Genomic DNA, 15,024 nt, shown 5'->3' on the forward strand with positions numbered 1-15,024 from the left:
CTGATCTGTGCGTGTATTACTGATGTGCGGATACACTATTACTACACCGATGGGCTGCCCGGCCGCAGAAACTGCATCCACAGGGCAAGTGCTGCCACCGAGCCGATGCCCCCCAGCGCCAGCGCCACCCCGTCCTGCCCCTACTTACTGTCTCTGCACTAGCTCTTCTGCCGACGGTGGGCCCTGCTGTTGCTGGAATGACTTGAGAGACTCGAAGGCCTTCATCAGTTTCTCCATGGTGGCCATTTTAACAGGAATAATATTTACAAATAACACCAGCAGCAGCAGAGCAAAACGCCAACGCCAGGAAGAGACGCGGCCGGAGTGCGTCGTACGGGATCGACCCGGCAATGACGTTCAATCCGCGCCTCCCCACCTGACACGGGGGACTTTCGGTTGTTTTTTCACTTTTCACCGATCTGTTCTTCAAATGAATGAGACCTAGTCGCTGTTGCATCCAATTTTGTAAGCCATCTTTGATGCATCCCATCAGCCTCCCTCCTAGCAAGGAAGTATGTGCGGTGACAGCTTCGGGCAGAGACGCGACGCGGCTGGCCATACAGAGCGCGTCTTGCCTTGATTGACAGGGGCGCTGAGCAATGAGCGAGGGGTCCGGGCTCTGCCGCGACAGGGGCGGGGTTTATCTACCTCCCAGCGCAGCTCCACCGGCGTCAGGCTGCGGATCATATGATGTGGACATCTGGAGGAAAGTGGCGGCCGCAGCTGGCCAATGGGAAACGAGAATGGCGGCCACATTAGCAGTAATGCCATTACTTAAGCGAGGGACTTTCAAAAGGCTATCTTCGCATTTTGCAACAGCCTACATTATATTTGTAACCAATCTGCAAATGCAAGGAATAGAATAGCGGGCATGCAGAACATGATTTGATTACGTATGCAGGTAAAGATGATCAATTTGTGATTAAGACTAGTCGATGTATTGGTCTGTTGCCGAACATAGAGTATCTGTGTCTGTATGGTAATTTAGAGTAAGGTGCACAATCATCTTGCAAATCACATATGCTAATTATCTAACTCAGGGTAGTATTACTGTGAGAAGGCATATTCAATTGATCTTACTATTATTGTTATTATTATTATTATTATTATTAATAATAATAATAATAATAATAATAATAATAATAATAATAATAATATTTCTTGGCAGACGCCCTTATCCAGGGCGATCTTACAACATAAGTGCAAAACAAAGTGCAAGAATACAGTTAAGGCATCAAACATTACAAATTAAATTTACATGAAACATAGCAATTCAAAATATAATACATTTTACAAGTTCCAATTTACACAGGTACAGTAAGTGAAGTCCTACATCCTGGACGGTGAAAGCTAAGTGCTGTCAAGATGTAGGTCACAGTCAAGGGCTACGGGAAAGGGAGCAAGGAGGAAACAATCAAAAACTCAAGAAGCATGATAAAACTCTATTATACTGTATATATATATATATATATATATATATATATATATATATATATATAGCCTACATATAATCGTAAGAATACATTGTATATTATTATTATAATGTAATGTATATATTTTCCTACAATTCTATGAAATATTAACCCAATATGAAAAATACATAAGGGAAAAAGTCATAAGAGACCAGATATGAGAAACATTTGTAGTGTGGTACAGTAAGGTGAGTGTAGCATTTTAAACCTGTGGTAATGTATAGTTTACCATGGTAAAAATATATTTGCATTTAGTAAAGTGTAGGGAGGTGTAGCATGGTACAAATGTGGTAGAAATGTGTTAAAATCAAAGTTAAAATGTTAATGTAGTAAACTTATGGTAATGTGGTCAAATCATAGTTAAACTTGTTAAATTAATGTAAAAAAAAAAATCTTGATCAAAATATGGTATAGTCATGGTAAAGTACAGTGTCCCCTGGTAAAACATGGTAAAATATTAGTTTAGTGTAGCATGGTAAAATAATATATATACAAACACAAACAAAATGGTGTGCCATATGCCAAACATGGCAATGGGGATAGGGGATAGGAGGTGTTCTTGGGGAACCGGTGGTGTCCCCCATGAACACCACCGGTTCCCCAAGAACACCTCCTATCCCCTATGAACAAACCTATGTGCCCTATGAACGCCTCCCAGTTCCTTATGATTGCCCCGTCCCCTATGAACACTACCTATTCCCTATAACACACCATTGCCCTGTTGGTTGTCAGTTAAAGTAAGTTATCATTCAAGATGGCAGATTTAAATTTCACTCGGCTTCACAGTAAAGTCAGGCAGATAGTTTAATTCTTGTATATGCATATGGTTTGCACATTCCATATGTATGTGACCCTTACCACCTTGGACAGTGGTGACCAATCACAGCAGCCCCTCTGCTGAAGCAACACCCCCTCCTTCACACTTACCAATGAGACTGCAGAATTGGACCAGAGGTGACCAACCACAGCCCTGCAGCCCACAAGAAGAGAATCCAGTGCAGTCCAGGTCAGGCATGACTGCTCCAGACAGTGGAGTACTGACTAGTGTTTCAAATGCAGAAGTGTTTACTCCATTATTTTAGTTTCTTGTGTGATCTCTCTGTGGCACACCAGCTCATGGCCGATGGCACACCATTGCACCCCACCATCACACAAAAGAGACAAAAAACAAAGGAATGCATTTTATATAAACGGCAGTGTTTTATTTCATAATTACAAATGTCAGATATGGTACAACAACCAGTGATAGAACTTGTACAAGAAATACATTTACTGCAGTGGTTGAAAGACATGACTGTACAACTACAAAATCGGTCACCTTGCATTAATAAAGGCGGCATCCAATATTTCTGATATGTTGGCACTGTAATATAATTTACAAACAAGAAACCTGAAGATTACTACCGATACATGCTTGATTAGTAAAACATTTTAAAACAGGCATTAAAATGCACTTTGTGCAGACATTCAAACTGTTAAAAGTATTTCCTTACCAGCAAAATGTAGGGACATTGAATATGGTTGAATCAGTCCCTTCAGTAAAGTCTTTTTTTTTTTTTTTTTTTTTTTTTTAGAAAATGAAAAAACAAAAAACAGAAAAATAAACCCAACAACTTAAGTTTGGTAATTGGCACACAGTTAAAGGCCAAAGTCTGTCTCGTCTTCAATAGAAAAGTCACATTTAAAATGTTGGAAGGAACCACAGCCGATTCCCCTGTTTAGTTTGGTGTTGATAGCAGTATGTTGAGCAGTCCATTTGACTCAGACGCCCTATTCAACCCCCCACAGTAAAACAAAAGTAACCTTCATTCCTGCTGTAATTCAGGGGAGCCCATACATTTGTCAATGCAATTCGTTATGGTAATGAGCTTGGGGATCAAGGAACATAGCATTTATAAACATAGTTACACAAAACTATAAAACCTAGCCTGGATTTGAAAGGTAACTTTGTTCTGTTCCATTAAACAGACTGCGCAATAATTATTATGTAAATTAACTATATAAAATATGAGTCAGGGGTTCAAGCTGAAAAAAAAACTCCTGTACAGAATTTGGGCACCTCTGTAGAGGAACACATTATGAACTAATTACAATGATGTCCTAAAAATAATCATATTATTCACGTGATACTCTTCATCCTAAAATCTGCATCCATTCTAAACTATTCTGAGAACAAGTTTTCAACTTTTGTTTCCTTTGTCTTCTGACACTATAGGATGGCATGTAGTAGTCTATATTTCAGTAAGAATGTTAAACTTTTTGTTTAAACATTCTAGTTTCTCAGTTTTCTTACTAATATATATATTGATTCATGAAAGCAATTACAGATAACCATAAAAATGGGCAAACATTTTGAACTACTTTGAATATGCCATTGCCTTTTTTCTTTCTTTTTTTTTAATTGAACCAATACTCCTTGTGTGTACATGAATAAATGTTTTATAGAACACAACACTATGACCCAGGACACAGAGTTTTAAGATACATCTGCTAATCTTATCCTCAGGGTCTGAATACCATGTACAATACATCTTAGGTTAAACAATAATAATAATAATAATAATAATAATAATAATAATAATAATAATAATAATAATAATAATAATTAGGAAACCAGGCACAGTATTACTCCCCAATATAAATAAACTCAGTTCCAATATTTCTCAAGAAATGCACAGTACTGGAGCATTAATAAGGTGCTTTATTATCACCAATATGTCCAATATAACTGGTATCAGGAGTCAAAGGGGAGTCTTTCTTTACATTACCATTAACAAGTATACTTAACAAGTTTAAAGACACTTTGCTTTGATTTTAAATGTAATATCACTGACTAAATAGACAGTGTTACTAGAAAAGTTTTAAAGAGACATTTCTGAATGAGACAATTCTTCCAAAGTTTATGTGCTTTGTGACAAGCTATTTCCCCCCTCAGCAAAATTACATTTGATATCACATTTCATAGCTTACTATTTCCTTTTTATATCATGTATGTACACAGTTGTCCACAAGGTCCTGCAAAATTTAACACTGATATGAATGAATTTCTGACTTCTGAGATTTTCGCTCTGTCACTTCAGTGAATGAGGAACGATTAAGGTGTTGTTTTCTGCGTTCGAAAAGGCAGAAATGGTTTTTTAATAATGTGCAAAAAAATAAAAGACACAGTTACTGAAAGCTTGTAAACATGGCTTGGATCATGTAACAAAAGATTGTCACCAGTATTCACAGCATTAAAAGAATAATAGACCTTGCAATATCTGATAGGTAACAGGGTATATGGCAGAGGCTATCTATAGCTAAATACTATAAATAATAGGTTAACTTCAGCTTTTGTTTTCTGGTCATTTCAGCAAATTACATAAATTAGCAAAGTAACTCTCCATCTAACAGCCTCAATCACATTTTAAGCAACATTCCTTTCAATGAGATTTGACCAAAAAGTGCATAGTAAGCAACACTTTGATTCTCTACGTTGAACATCTCTGCTAGCAATCCACACTGTTTCTTACACTGAAAATATTCTGCTGGAATATTGTCCTGATCAAAAAATAAAAATGGTCATACCAGCATCTCTACTGTCCATTGGCATCATTTATCACATACGTTAAATACAAAACGTAGCCTCTGAAAACAACTGATCTTCTGTACGAATCTCCAATTTAACCACTGTTTAGAGAGACTGACCAATTTACATAGGAAGAGGTCAAGCTGCAGTAATACATAATAGAAAAACAAAAAACAAAAAAACTCTTCCACTAAATTAACAATTAGTAACACACAGCTGCAAGTGTAGCAGATGATGACACTGGACAAGTATTTAATGTAATAGGAAATACTGAGAGAGAAAGGTTTCACTTAAGATTCTATTTTGCTCATTTAGAAAACAGCCCACAAGTTTACCTACCTAGTTTGGCTAACAAATAACAGAAGTAGGCAAATGTGATTAACTACAGAGAGACACGCACACATGGGAGGTATGAATCTGACCATTATCAAAACAACCAAAGCAACACAAATTATGGCTTTGGAAAGTATGGTTTAAGTCAACTGCCTAAATGGGAAACACAGAAGTAACTTGTAACTTGAAATGATGTACGTTTAAAAAGATGCAAACGAGTCAGCTGTTTTAAGTTGGTTTTCAGTTTCAAAACTTATTTCTATCTTTTGTGTAATACACAAACCCATCAATTTCACCTAAGAGCAGAGCCTAGTAGCATCCTCTCTCACAAAGATAATGTGGTACAAACAGACCAGTTTGAGCTTGTGTTGATAAATATATAGAAAAGTGTAAAAATGCTATGTTGTTAGTTTGTTTTAATATGGCTCCTCTGTAGCACTAGGTAGAAGGCTTTGTTCACACCAAAAGCTACACAGAGTTATATGATGTAGGACAATTCACAGCATTGTAATTGTGTGTCAATAATCTGTGATAAAACTATGAGTTAAAGTCATTCTAGCACTGTATGGCCAAAGAACTGCAGTTCCAAGACATCATTTCAGACATATAGTGCCAGACCAAATCAAAACTTTGACCTCATCACAAAGTACAAATTTGTACCTTATCGTGGTTTTCAATGTATTGTTAGAAGCTACTCTCTACTATTTATAAATCAAAACTGTTTTCTTTAATTAATAGTTACCATACCCAAGGCACTAAAATAACTATGAAATCTTGTAAGAAGTGTGTAACTTTGAAATTAAACAGTTTTACTGCTCTCAACTGTGAATTGAAGAGAAAATAAAACCATGTCTGTGGTTTATTTAAGGGTTATGTTGGAAAGTATGTCATTATTAATGGTAAGATGTTATTAATCTGATGGGTGACAGAGCTACTCTTTTCAAAATAACAGGGTTTTATTTCATCAATAGATGCACTGTTTTCATCTCAAATTCTGTAACACAATGGAGCTCCGACATTATTTATCTCATCACCTTATGTAGCTTTTGCTGTGAAAACCAATGACACAAAAGGCTTTAACAGTGGGAGTGAGGCTGGCCAGGAGATATACCTCTGAACTCCACAATATTATGTCGTTGTTATTCTAAATTGTCAAACACGGCCAAAGAAAACAAAACAAACAAAAAAATACATCGGAAACGACTTTCTTAAAATCACTTTTTACAGTTATTACAGTTAGTCATTATTCATCCAAAACCTCCTGTTAAATTTACAGAGCGGAGCATAATTCACAGTAAAAAAAAAAAAAAAATCGAAGACATGTAAAACTAAGACAAGCATTCATTGTGTTTGACATGCATGTAGACAGTGGTACATTTTACATGTGTAAAATGTCCACATTATTATAAGGTCGGTCCCCCTTTATTTCCATTCCTTAAGGCACAGGTACACCAAGAGAACTCACTGAACTTGACAGAGAGAGTGCTAGGCACCATGAAATCCCTATCATTTCCCCAGTCTTCATGCAAAAACTTTGGAATGTTATTCATTGGCTCGAGGCCACAGTGGAAGTTTATGGGAGCCAGGTTAGATCATCTCCAGGCTTTGGAAAATGTGTTTTGCTCTGGTCTGAAACTTGCATTTCAAACCTTCAGATCGCGAGCATGATGCCCTTGAATAAAATATTACTATCATGCAATGTGAATGTTGTTCCTTCATACAGAAATAAAAAAGTAACAGACTTGATAACCACAACCTGCTTTACATTGACCAAATTGATAATGGATAGGTTTTATCTATGAAATTACCATCCAATTAACAAATGTATCCCTAACAAAAGTCTTCAAAAGTTTCTTCAGCTAGGTGGTGAAGTGTGCTTCTTTGGAAAGAAGATATTTCAAAGTTGACAGTGTGAGCTTTTACCATGCCAAAGCTGAAGCAATTGCCAAACTATATACTTTTCCCACTCTGTTGTTGGGCGATTTTAAATAGCAAAAGACCATTTTGAGTGAGCTGTAGCAAATAAACAGCATGAGGTACCCTCATCCACTTTCTCCATAACTGACAATGGTGATACGTACCTTACAAATTTCTTATACAAGATGATAGACCTTTTCATACACAGGTCTTGTGGCTGTAAAAACAGGATGTGCTAATACTATATGTTGGCTGCAAAAAATAAAATCAAAACAATCAGACATGGAGCCCTATGCTACATTAAAAAATAAAATATAACATCACTACAGATACCATACTGTGCTTCTTTAAAAAATCTTTAAATACATATTTTCATATTCATTCCAAAAAAAAAAAAAAATGTATGCATTCAAGTGGTACTTATATGGCTTTTTGTACAATACAACCTTTAGTGAAAATATACATCTAGACATAATTCAAGTACAAATGTACAAAAGTTTTAAACTCATACATTTTTTTTTCTTTCAATATAATACACTTTTAATACAATTCATAAATACAGTAAAACATTCATTTTGTTAAGATTGCGATGTTTTGGCTGACAGAGTGGTTTAAATTCGAGAGGGCTCCTCTTCGTCATCGCTGTAGCCACTCTTAAAGCAGACCTAGGAGACGGAAAACTAATTACACCAAACACACAGTGTAAGTGAAGTTTAGTCAGATGATATCCCCGGTCAAGATCGCTCTGCTGTGAATTGAGCTAAGAACGATATACACCTCTGATTTCATTCACATTCAAACTTTGTGCTTTGGATACTCGAGGTATGTCACCATCTTATCTAAATGGCAACGTTACTGTGACATCATCAGCCAGCGCCCCACTCCATGTAAACTCCTCTGTGTCGAACTTATCATTTTGTTTCCAACTACCACCACGCTCTATGGCACATTTTCTCACATCTGTATTTTCCACAGTTCTGTGGCACATTTGAAATGAGATAATTTGGCATTGGTGAGTTTTAATCACTGGCTGGTAACACAGTGGTGTATAGTGTAAGAATTCTCCTTTCAACAGAGTAATAAATCAGGGTTACATTTTGGTTTTGAGTTCTATATTTATATTATTATTTTAAAAGCAGTTTAATATGAAATTATGAAATACTAACTCTGTTACATAGTATTTTATTACTACTAGTAATTCATATTGCTTACCTCTCTCCTGAAAAGTCTGTAAAAGAAACCTCTCTTTGGCGGGGGATTTGGCCTATTTACATCTAAATCTGAACACAGGGTGCCATCTGTCTCATACACATTGATTTCTTTGAAGCACTCCATCTCAATCATCTGAAAGGGAAGCATTCAATTTGGTTAACATGTCATAAATATATTCAATAATAACATCTTAGGGTTTTGCCTAAAAAAAAACGACTTTACTTGTCTTCATATAAACAAAATCTTGGTTAATGGATGTGAGACACGGTTCAGTGTGTATAACAAAACTTTTACATTGATGTGGTTTTAAAAGTACTGTTCAGTCAATGGATCGATTTTCTAAAACTATACAACGCAACACCTTTTAAACTCAACTTGAAAAAGTAGAGTTTAAGCCAGCAAAAAAATATGTACAATACAGGATTTGTATGTTAAATAATATAAATAAATAACAACAACAAAAACACGATATTAGCTAGTAATACTACTGAGAGTATATGCCACGTGAAAGCTGAGAAAATGAACACAGTAAGAGTTTTGTGTAAACCAATTCCAAGCACTAAGATTTCTGGTAAACAAGATTGCTGTCGCCTTGCTTGTTTAACATTGTTAGATGGCCTGAGTTCATATGAGATTGATCTGGAGATTGATTTCTGGAGATCTGACAAACAAATACATGAACTCCCAGCATGCACCTGGAAAGTGGTGTTGTGCATCAGTGAGCATGGGTATCTGCAATATTTTTTGTATTTCAACTACGTTTACATACATGCACTTATACCTCAACATGCATTCAAAACAGTACATACATATATATTTTGTAGTTTTCCGAGTTTGCAGGGATATTTTAAATAACGTACAAGCTAAATTATATAGACAGCTCAGTTTCATAGGTTTTTAAGATGCATTACCTCATTTTGCCAGGGGATGGAGACACTGCCTGTTACAAACTTGTGATAGAAATCGTCGTCTGTGGGGTCCAGATTGACTCCTTTGACTGTGGAGAACTGTTCGATATCCAGGACGTCTTTGCAGTAAACTGCTCGAGGCTGTAGGGTAAAGGACAAACAAAAGTTGAACATTTTTCCATACTCAACCGCAAGTGTGTTCTGCCCCAGCAGAGAGGTAAAGCAACAGGATTTCCGAAGAATCGACTGTAATGCGAGTTCTCAGTGAAGGCACTTGTAGGTGTATTGGAGAAGACAGACGATCTTCTGCTGGCTTTCTAAAACAAGCTGATTTTAATCTCAACGCTAATTCTATCACAGCTACGTACCTTCATAATTACAAGCAAACGGGCGTTGACGAATTCGAGTCACCGTTTTCACATAACCTTCTGAGAGAACCATACAGTAAATCTATGATAGTTTACAATTAGTCACACACAAACGCTGGCTCACAGCTCCTGAGATAAAGAATACAAACACCAATGTTTGTTGAAATAATTCACTTAACAGTAAACAGATTTGCCATATTTGTGCCGTGCTATTCCAGATGGACTGTTCTCATAGGTTTGTGTGAGAATAACACATTGGTAGGTTCCAATCCTGAAGTGAAAACACTAAACAAGAAACATAATATTAGCTGTGTCTGCACCAGCCAGCCGAAGCAGAGCCAATTCCCCATACTGTGCCAGCTAATGCTATACAAGAAAATGAAACTAAAGGTTACCGATTCTATGCGCTTAATTAAACTTAAAGTCCAGAATGAATATGTATTCACTTACCCCTAGTTCGAGATACGAGACCTTCAGATTATACACTTAACTTGACAACACTTCAGCTGTTCCTCTGTATGATGCCCAGGCACAACAAATAGCCACATTATTTGCCCAATAATTATTTGTCCATGCTATGGCTCGTTTACGCAAAACTTAATTCCACCCCCGAAAAAAACGTCAGCACTCACATCGGGACTGAAAGGTGGCTCCAGCATGTTGGCCTCCAGCCGCTTGAAGTTGATGCTTTTAAAGATGCGATGCTGCTTCACTTCCACTCCTCCTCGGCCCTGGCAACCGAGGCGCTCTCTGGGGTCTTTGGCAAGCAACTGCAAACAATTAATCAAGCATATTTAGCAGGTAGCATGGGAAACACAGGCGGTCTCTATGTCAGCTGCTCCCTCGTAGACTTCTAACCAGACAGACGTATCAAGACTTTTATTTCGATTTAAAAAATGGACACTTCAAAGTGTGGCCCATATAGAATTGCCGTAAAAGCAGAAAATAAACTCTACATTTTCTTTCTTCGACTTTATTTGTATTTAAATATCCTTTGACCTTGTTTTTATACAACTTCGAGCACAAACAATCCATCAACTCTAACCAAAATTCTGAGCAGAGCCATTTTTACACGTCAGCGTCACAAATGTTCTTTTAGCACAAAGCTATTATAAGCTTCAGCTGATATGAATCTCGAGATAAGGCCTTTGCTACAACATTTCAGCAGACCCTTAGGGGCCTTCAGCCATATTGTGCCATAGGGCGGAATGTTCCGTCCATGAATATAAAGAGGGTCATAGGAAATGCGCTTATTTGTTAACAATGACTTGCATTACTTCAAGAAAATGAGATTGAGCAGAAGGCAGGATGCTGTACATTCATGTAACTACTCAGGGGGTATGATATGGTCCTGAAAGGGTTCAAAACTTTGTTGCATCCATTCTGAGAACCCAAGATCCACCACATCTGCGCTCACCATCCTGCAGATGTCCTTGGCCTCCTCAGAGAACTTGTCTGAATAGTCCTCCAGGTCCTCGCGCACCCGCCGATCCACCTCCTCCCGCTTCACCCGCTCCTTGCGCCGGCGAAAGGGCGACTGGCCCTGGATCATCTCAAATATCAGGCAGCCGAGTCCCCACCAGTCCGGGCTGAACGTGTAGCTCTCGTTCTGGATCACCTCCGGAGCTTGGCAGAGGCAGAGAGACAACCTTCGGTCAAGGAGCACGAGTAAACAGAGGAAGCTCAGCAGCTAGGGGACTCGGATCCGTTTCCATGCCTGTGAAGTTTCAGTTTTCACATACTGCCATCACGGCCTTTCCCCTGTTCCCACACTGAGTCCAGCGACAGATGAAAACAGTCATCTGTCGAGGGTGTAAATAACTGAGAGGAAGAGAGGCTGAGATGCTGCAGGAATGTTAGTGGCCAATAGAGAGCAGTATATCCCATTTGATTAAATATAAGATGTAGCTATTTGGTATTACACAATCTTGAAACATTTACATTTCTGAGGACTGAAGGGCAACTCATTGTAACTTATTTTCAGCTGGAAAGAGGAAACTAATACTAAATGGAGTTTTTTATTTGTAGCTTTTTGTTTAGATACTTAACCCTTTCAGGCCTGATAAAATACTTGCTGCCTTCTTTAACTCTATCTTCCAGTATTTATGCATATGGAAAAGCATACTGATCCAAATACAGACACCAATACAGATTTTAGACGTTCAACAATCATCAGAGACTTTTCATTTTGTGCTGTACTTACCCATATACCCAACAGTGCCCACTCGCCCTCGTATTGTCTCTCCTTCTGGAATTTGGACGGCCAACCCCAGGTCTGATATACGGATATGCCCTGTGGAGAGAGAGAGGGATTAACAATTCACTCAACGGCCATTTAAACATACAAAAATAAAAGACTATAAGATTATCACAGTTTAGATGGAAATATCATACAAATAAACTAAGAATGAATGCAGAAGTTAGATTGTGTTACAACAGTACACCAAATAAGCTATAGCTATTGTGCTGGACAATATCCTGACCTTAAATAGACTTTCTTTAAATATCACGCATGGTACATTTCCATAAAGTGTGGGGTAGGAGAGCTGCAAAAATTGAATGAAATGGAATATCTATTCTTATTTCCTGTAAATGATGCAAATTGACTTACCACGGTCATCTAAAAGAATATTCTCAGGCTTCAAATCCCTGTTGGTAAAGGATAGAACACAGTTTATACACTCAGTTTATAGACAGCTAACCGGTGTCTCACTGTGAATGGTCTGATTTCTGTTCATTCAGTCTTTGTTTAACTTTGATGATCTTCAAAGTGTTTTCCTCTGGAGAAAATGATATTTACTATTTACTAAGTAAGACATTTAACAACAAATGATTGTTTATACACACATTATAGAAAATCAGCTGATATTTATTTTGGGTAGGAAAACAGAAGAGAAGAGCTATATTTAAGCTAAATTAATTAAGGAAATGTCCTGTAAGTATGTTAAGCCTTTCCAAAGTCCAGGCGTATGTATATTTGACTGCAATAAGGACACGCTGTACCAAGATTATGCTGAAAGCCAACTAAAACAGAGTGAAGTAAAATCTTTTCAGTGAACCATAACAGAATACCATAAAGAAGCATGTTCTGTAACCCTAGCTGTTTATCTGTAACCCTGACTTTTAATGCTGTACATTTTCAAAAGAAAAGTATGTGAAAAACTGTACAGAATGTGACAGCATTAAAGTTCTTCATTGAGAGCTAAACAGACATTGGAACAAAGTAAAATTGACAGTGTGGGTTGGAAGTTTTCTTTCATTCTGTCCAACAAATATACTATTCATTAAAACATCAAACCCAGATCACATTGAAATGTGTTGGAATTTTAAAGCGTGCACACACACACATGGACAGACAAGGCAGGACTCAGCAAGGGGCGGGCCGTGGAAGATGTCCTCTGCAGTCGCTCTGTATCGAGAGACGGGGTGGGGAAGTGTACCTGTACACTATTCGCTCTCTGTGAAGATCCTCCAGCCCACAGCAGATCTCTGCCGCATAGAAAATGGCCCTCTGCTCGTCAAAGCCAGAGTTTCCCATGTTGTAAATGTGGAATTTCAAGTCTCCGCCATTCATGATGGTTAACACTAAACACAGGGCATCCTTGGTTTCATAGGCGTAGGCTAAACTAACCTGAGGAAATGAAAGAAAGGAAGAAAAACAAAATTAAAACAATGATTAAACGTCTCTTCCTCATATTCATTTAAGCATTGAAGACGAGACTTGTTTATCTGGCTTCTGCCAAAACAATTGTGCTGTTCACAAAATGAAGGGATAATAGTGCATCCATTCATTTCTGCAGTGTCTAATGAGTATCGGTTTGAGGGCATCTTTCACCAAGTGGAAATTTCTGACACAACTTTTGAGGAAGAAAGAAAAAAGTTAAGTTTGTCTCAAGTCTGGGATCAAGCATATCTGTAAGGAGAGGTAATCAAAGGTAATTACAGAAAATCAAGAGACAAAACACTATTTTGTAAACTGTACCTCAAGCCATTTTATTAAATATTGACTGAAGTGCTTTTGTTCATGTTTTGCCTGTTCCAGCACCGAATGAATTCATCTTGACAGTTTGTGACAGCTCTTTCATCAATCTTTCATCCATTTTTCACTGTGTCTTTCAATAGTTAAAGAGACTGCAAGTGAGAGCAGAGTACTGAACACACACTCACAAGAACGCAGGAGTGATGTCAAGCACTTGAAGGCCTGAGAAAGTGTATACAACACAGGAACACATTTGCTGTGTTTATTGTCCTCGTAGCGGTTTATTCTCATCTTTACTTTGGTATTTTCTCACGTTTAAGTTGAATTTAGGACTGAATTGCATCAACATTTTATGAACCAGTGAATAGAAATACTGAAACACAACAGAATGTAGGATTTACCTAAATAAATACATGTAATTAGTATACTGGTTACACTTCTCAGTTTTGCTTCTTTTGAGTCCAAACATGATCTACTTTTAACAAGGGTAACCAACTGCATACTTCAATTGATTCTGAAAAACAGGATTTGTATAAACAATATTTTGCAAATAGTTTACAGATCTCTTCAGAAATAAGATGGGGTCTTATCTTATGAGACATACTTGTCCCGCGACAGAAAATGATCTCTTACTCTTTCAAGATTAAATGTCATTATAGCCCTTGTGTGCTACTTCTTGCTTACTTTCTGTGGAAGCCAAAATAAATGGGTTCTCGTGTTATCGCAATAAAATCTTATATAAAAACAGACCAAGATTTAAACAGCCTCTGTAAAAGGCTTACAAAGTAATTATTTGGGGATTTTCATCCCAAATTTGTCTCATACAGTCAAGAAGCATTCCAGACAATCTATTTTTTTTTTCCACAGACTGTTACATAAAATACTTTCAAATGTTAATGGGCTACAGCACGTCTTAGCTGGTTTGGCAGACTATAGTGTATGCATTTGACATTCTGAAGAATTCCATCTGCTATCGTCAAGACTGAGGTACACACTCTCATTTAAATCATATGATGATAGAAAACTGCTATGAATTAACAAAATAAAGGCCCTGTTGTAGGTCTGGTAAAAATACCTAATCCAAGAATGTAACTGACTTACTAAATATGAACTAATAGGGCTTTTATGGATCATTTATTGACAACTGGAGCGTGAAATAGTGTACAGCTGCAGGTGACTCATTATGAGAAAAAGATTTTCATGACAAAACAAATACATAATAATTTGTGAATATAAAAGCCCTGTATTCCAAAACATGGATGATTAA

The 15,024-nt window shown here is 37.3% G+C and overlaps 2 protein-coding genes across 9 annotated transcripts in view; both read right to left on the minus strand.

The window, feature by feature from the left end:
* htt (huntingtin) overlaps positions 1-507 on the minus strand; it is a 42,052-nt gene extending 41,545 nt beyond the window's left edge. For all 7 annotated transcript variants that reach the window (XM_066720113.1, XM_066720110.1, XM_066720107.1 and 4 more), the window contains exon 1: positions 149-507. In XM_066720113.1, the coding sequence (XP_066576210.1) occupies positions 149-246 (98 nt within the window). In that variant the 5' untranslated portion in view covers positions 247-507. The remainder of the gene's footprint in view (positions 1-148) is intronic.
* A 2,141-nt stretch (positions 508-2,648) lies between these two features.
* grk4 (G protein-coupled receptor kinase 4) overlaps positions 2,649-15,024 on the minus strand; it is a 59,864-nt gene continuing 47,488 nt past the window's right edge. Inside the window, exons 9-16 of one of the 2 annotated variants that reach the window (XM_066720114.1) lie at positions 13,219-13,409; positions 12,390-12,427; positions 11,982-12,071; positions 11,196-11,404; positions 10,411-10,548; positions 9,414-9,551; positions 8,503-8,634; positions 2,649-7,955 (exon numbers count right to left, since the gene is read on the minus strand). In XM_066720114.1, the coding sequence (XP_066576211.1) occupies positions 7,902-7,955; positions 8,503-8,634; positions 9,414-9,551; positions 10,411-10,548; positions 11,196-11,404; positions 11,982-12,071; positions 12,390-12,427; positions 13,219-13,409 (990 nt within the window). In that variant the 3' untranslated portion in view covers positions 2,649-7,901. Of the gene's footprint in view, positions 7,971-8,502; positions 8,635-9,413; positions 9,552-10,410; positions 10,549-11,195; positions 11,405-11,981; positions 12,072-12,389; positions 12,428-13,218; positions 13,410-15,024 lie in introns of both variants that reach the window. The other variant, XM_066720115.1, reaches the window with a different exon arrangement.

Source organism: Amia ocellicauda, chromosome 13 (genome assembly GCF_036373705.1).
Source record: "Amia ocellicauda isolate fAmiCal2 chromosome 13, fAmiCal2.hap1, whole genome shotgun sequence".
Taxonomy (NCBI): Eukaryota; Metazoa; Chordata; class Actinopteri; order Amiiformes; family Amiidae; genus Amia; species Amia ocellicauda.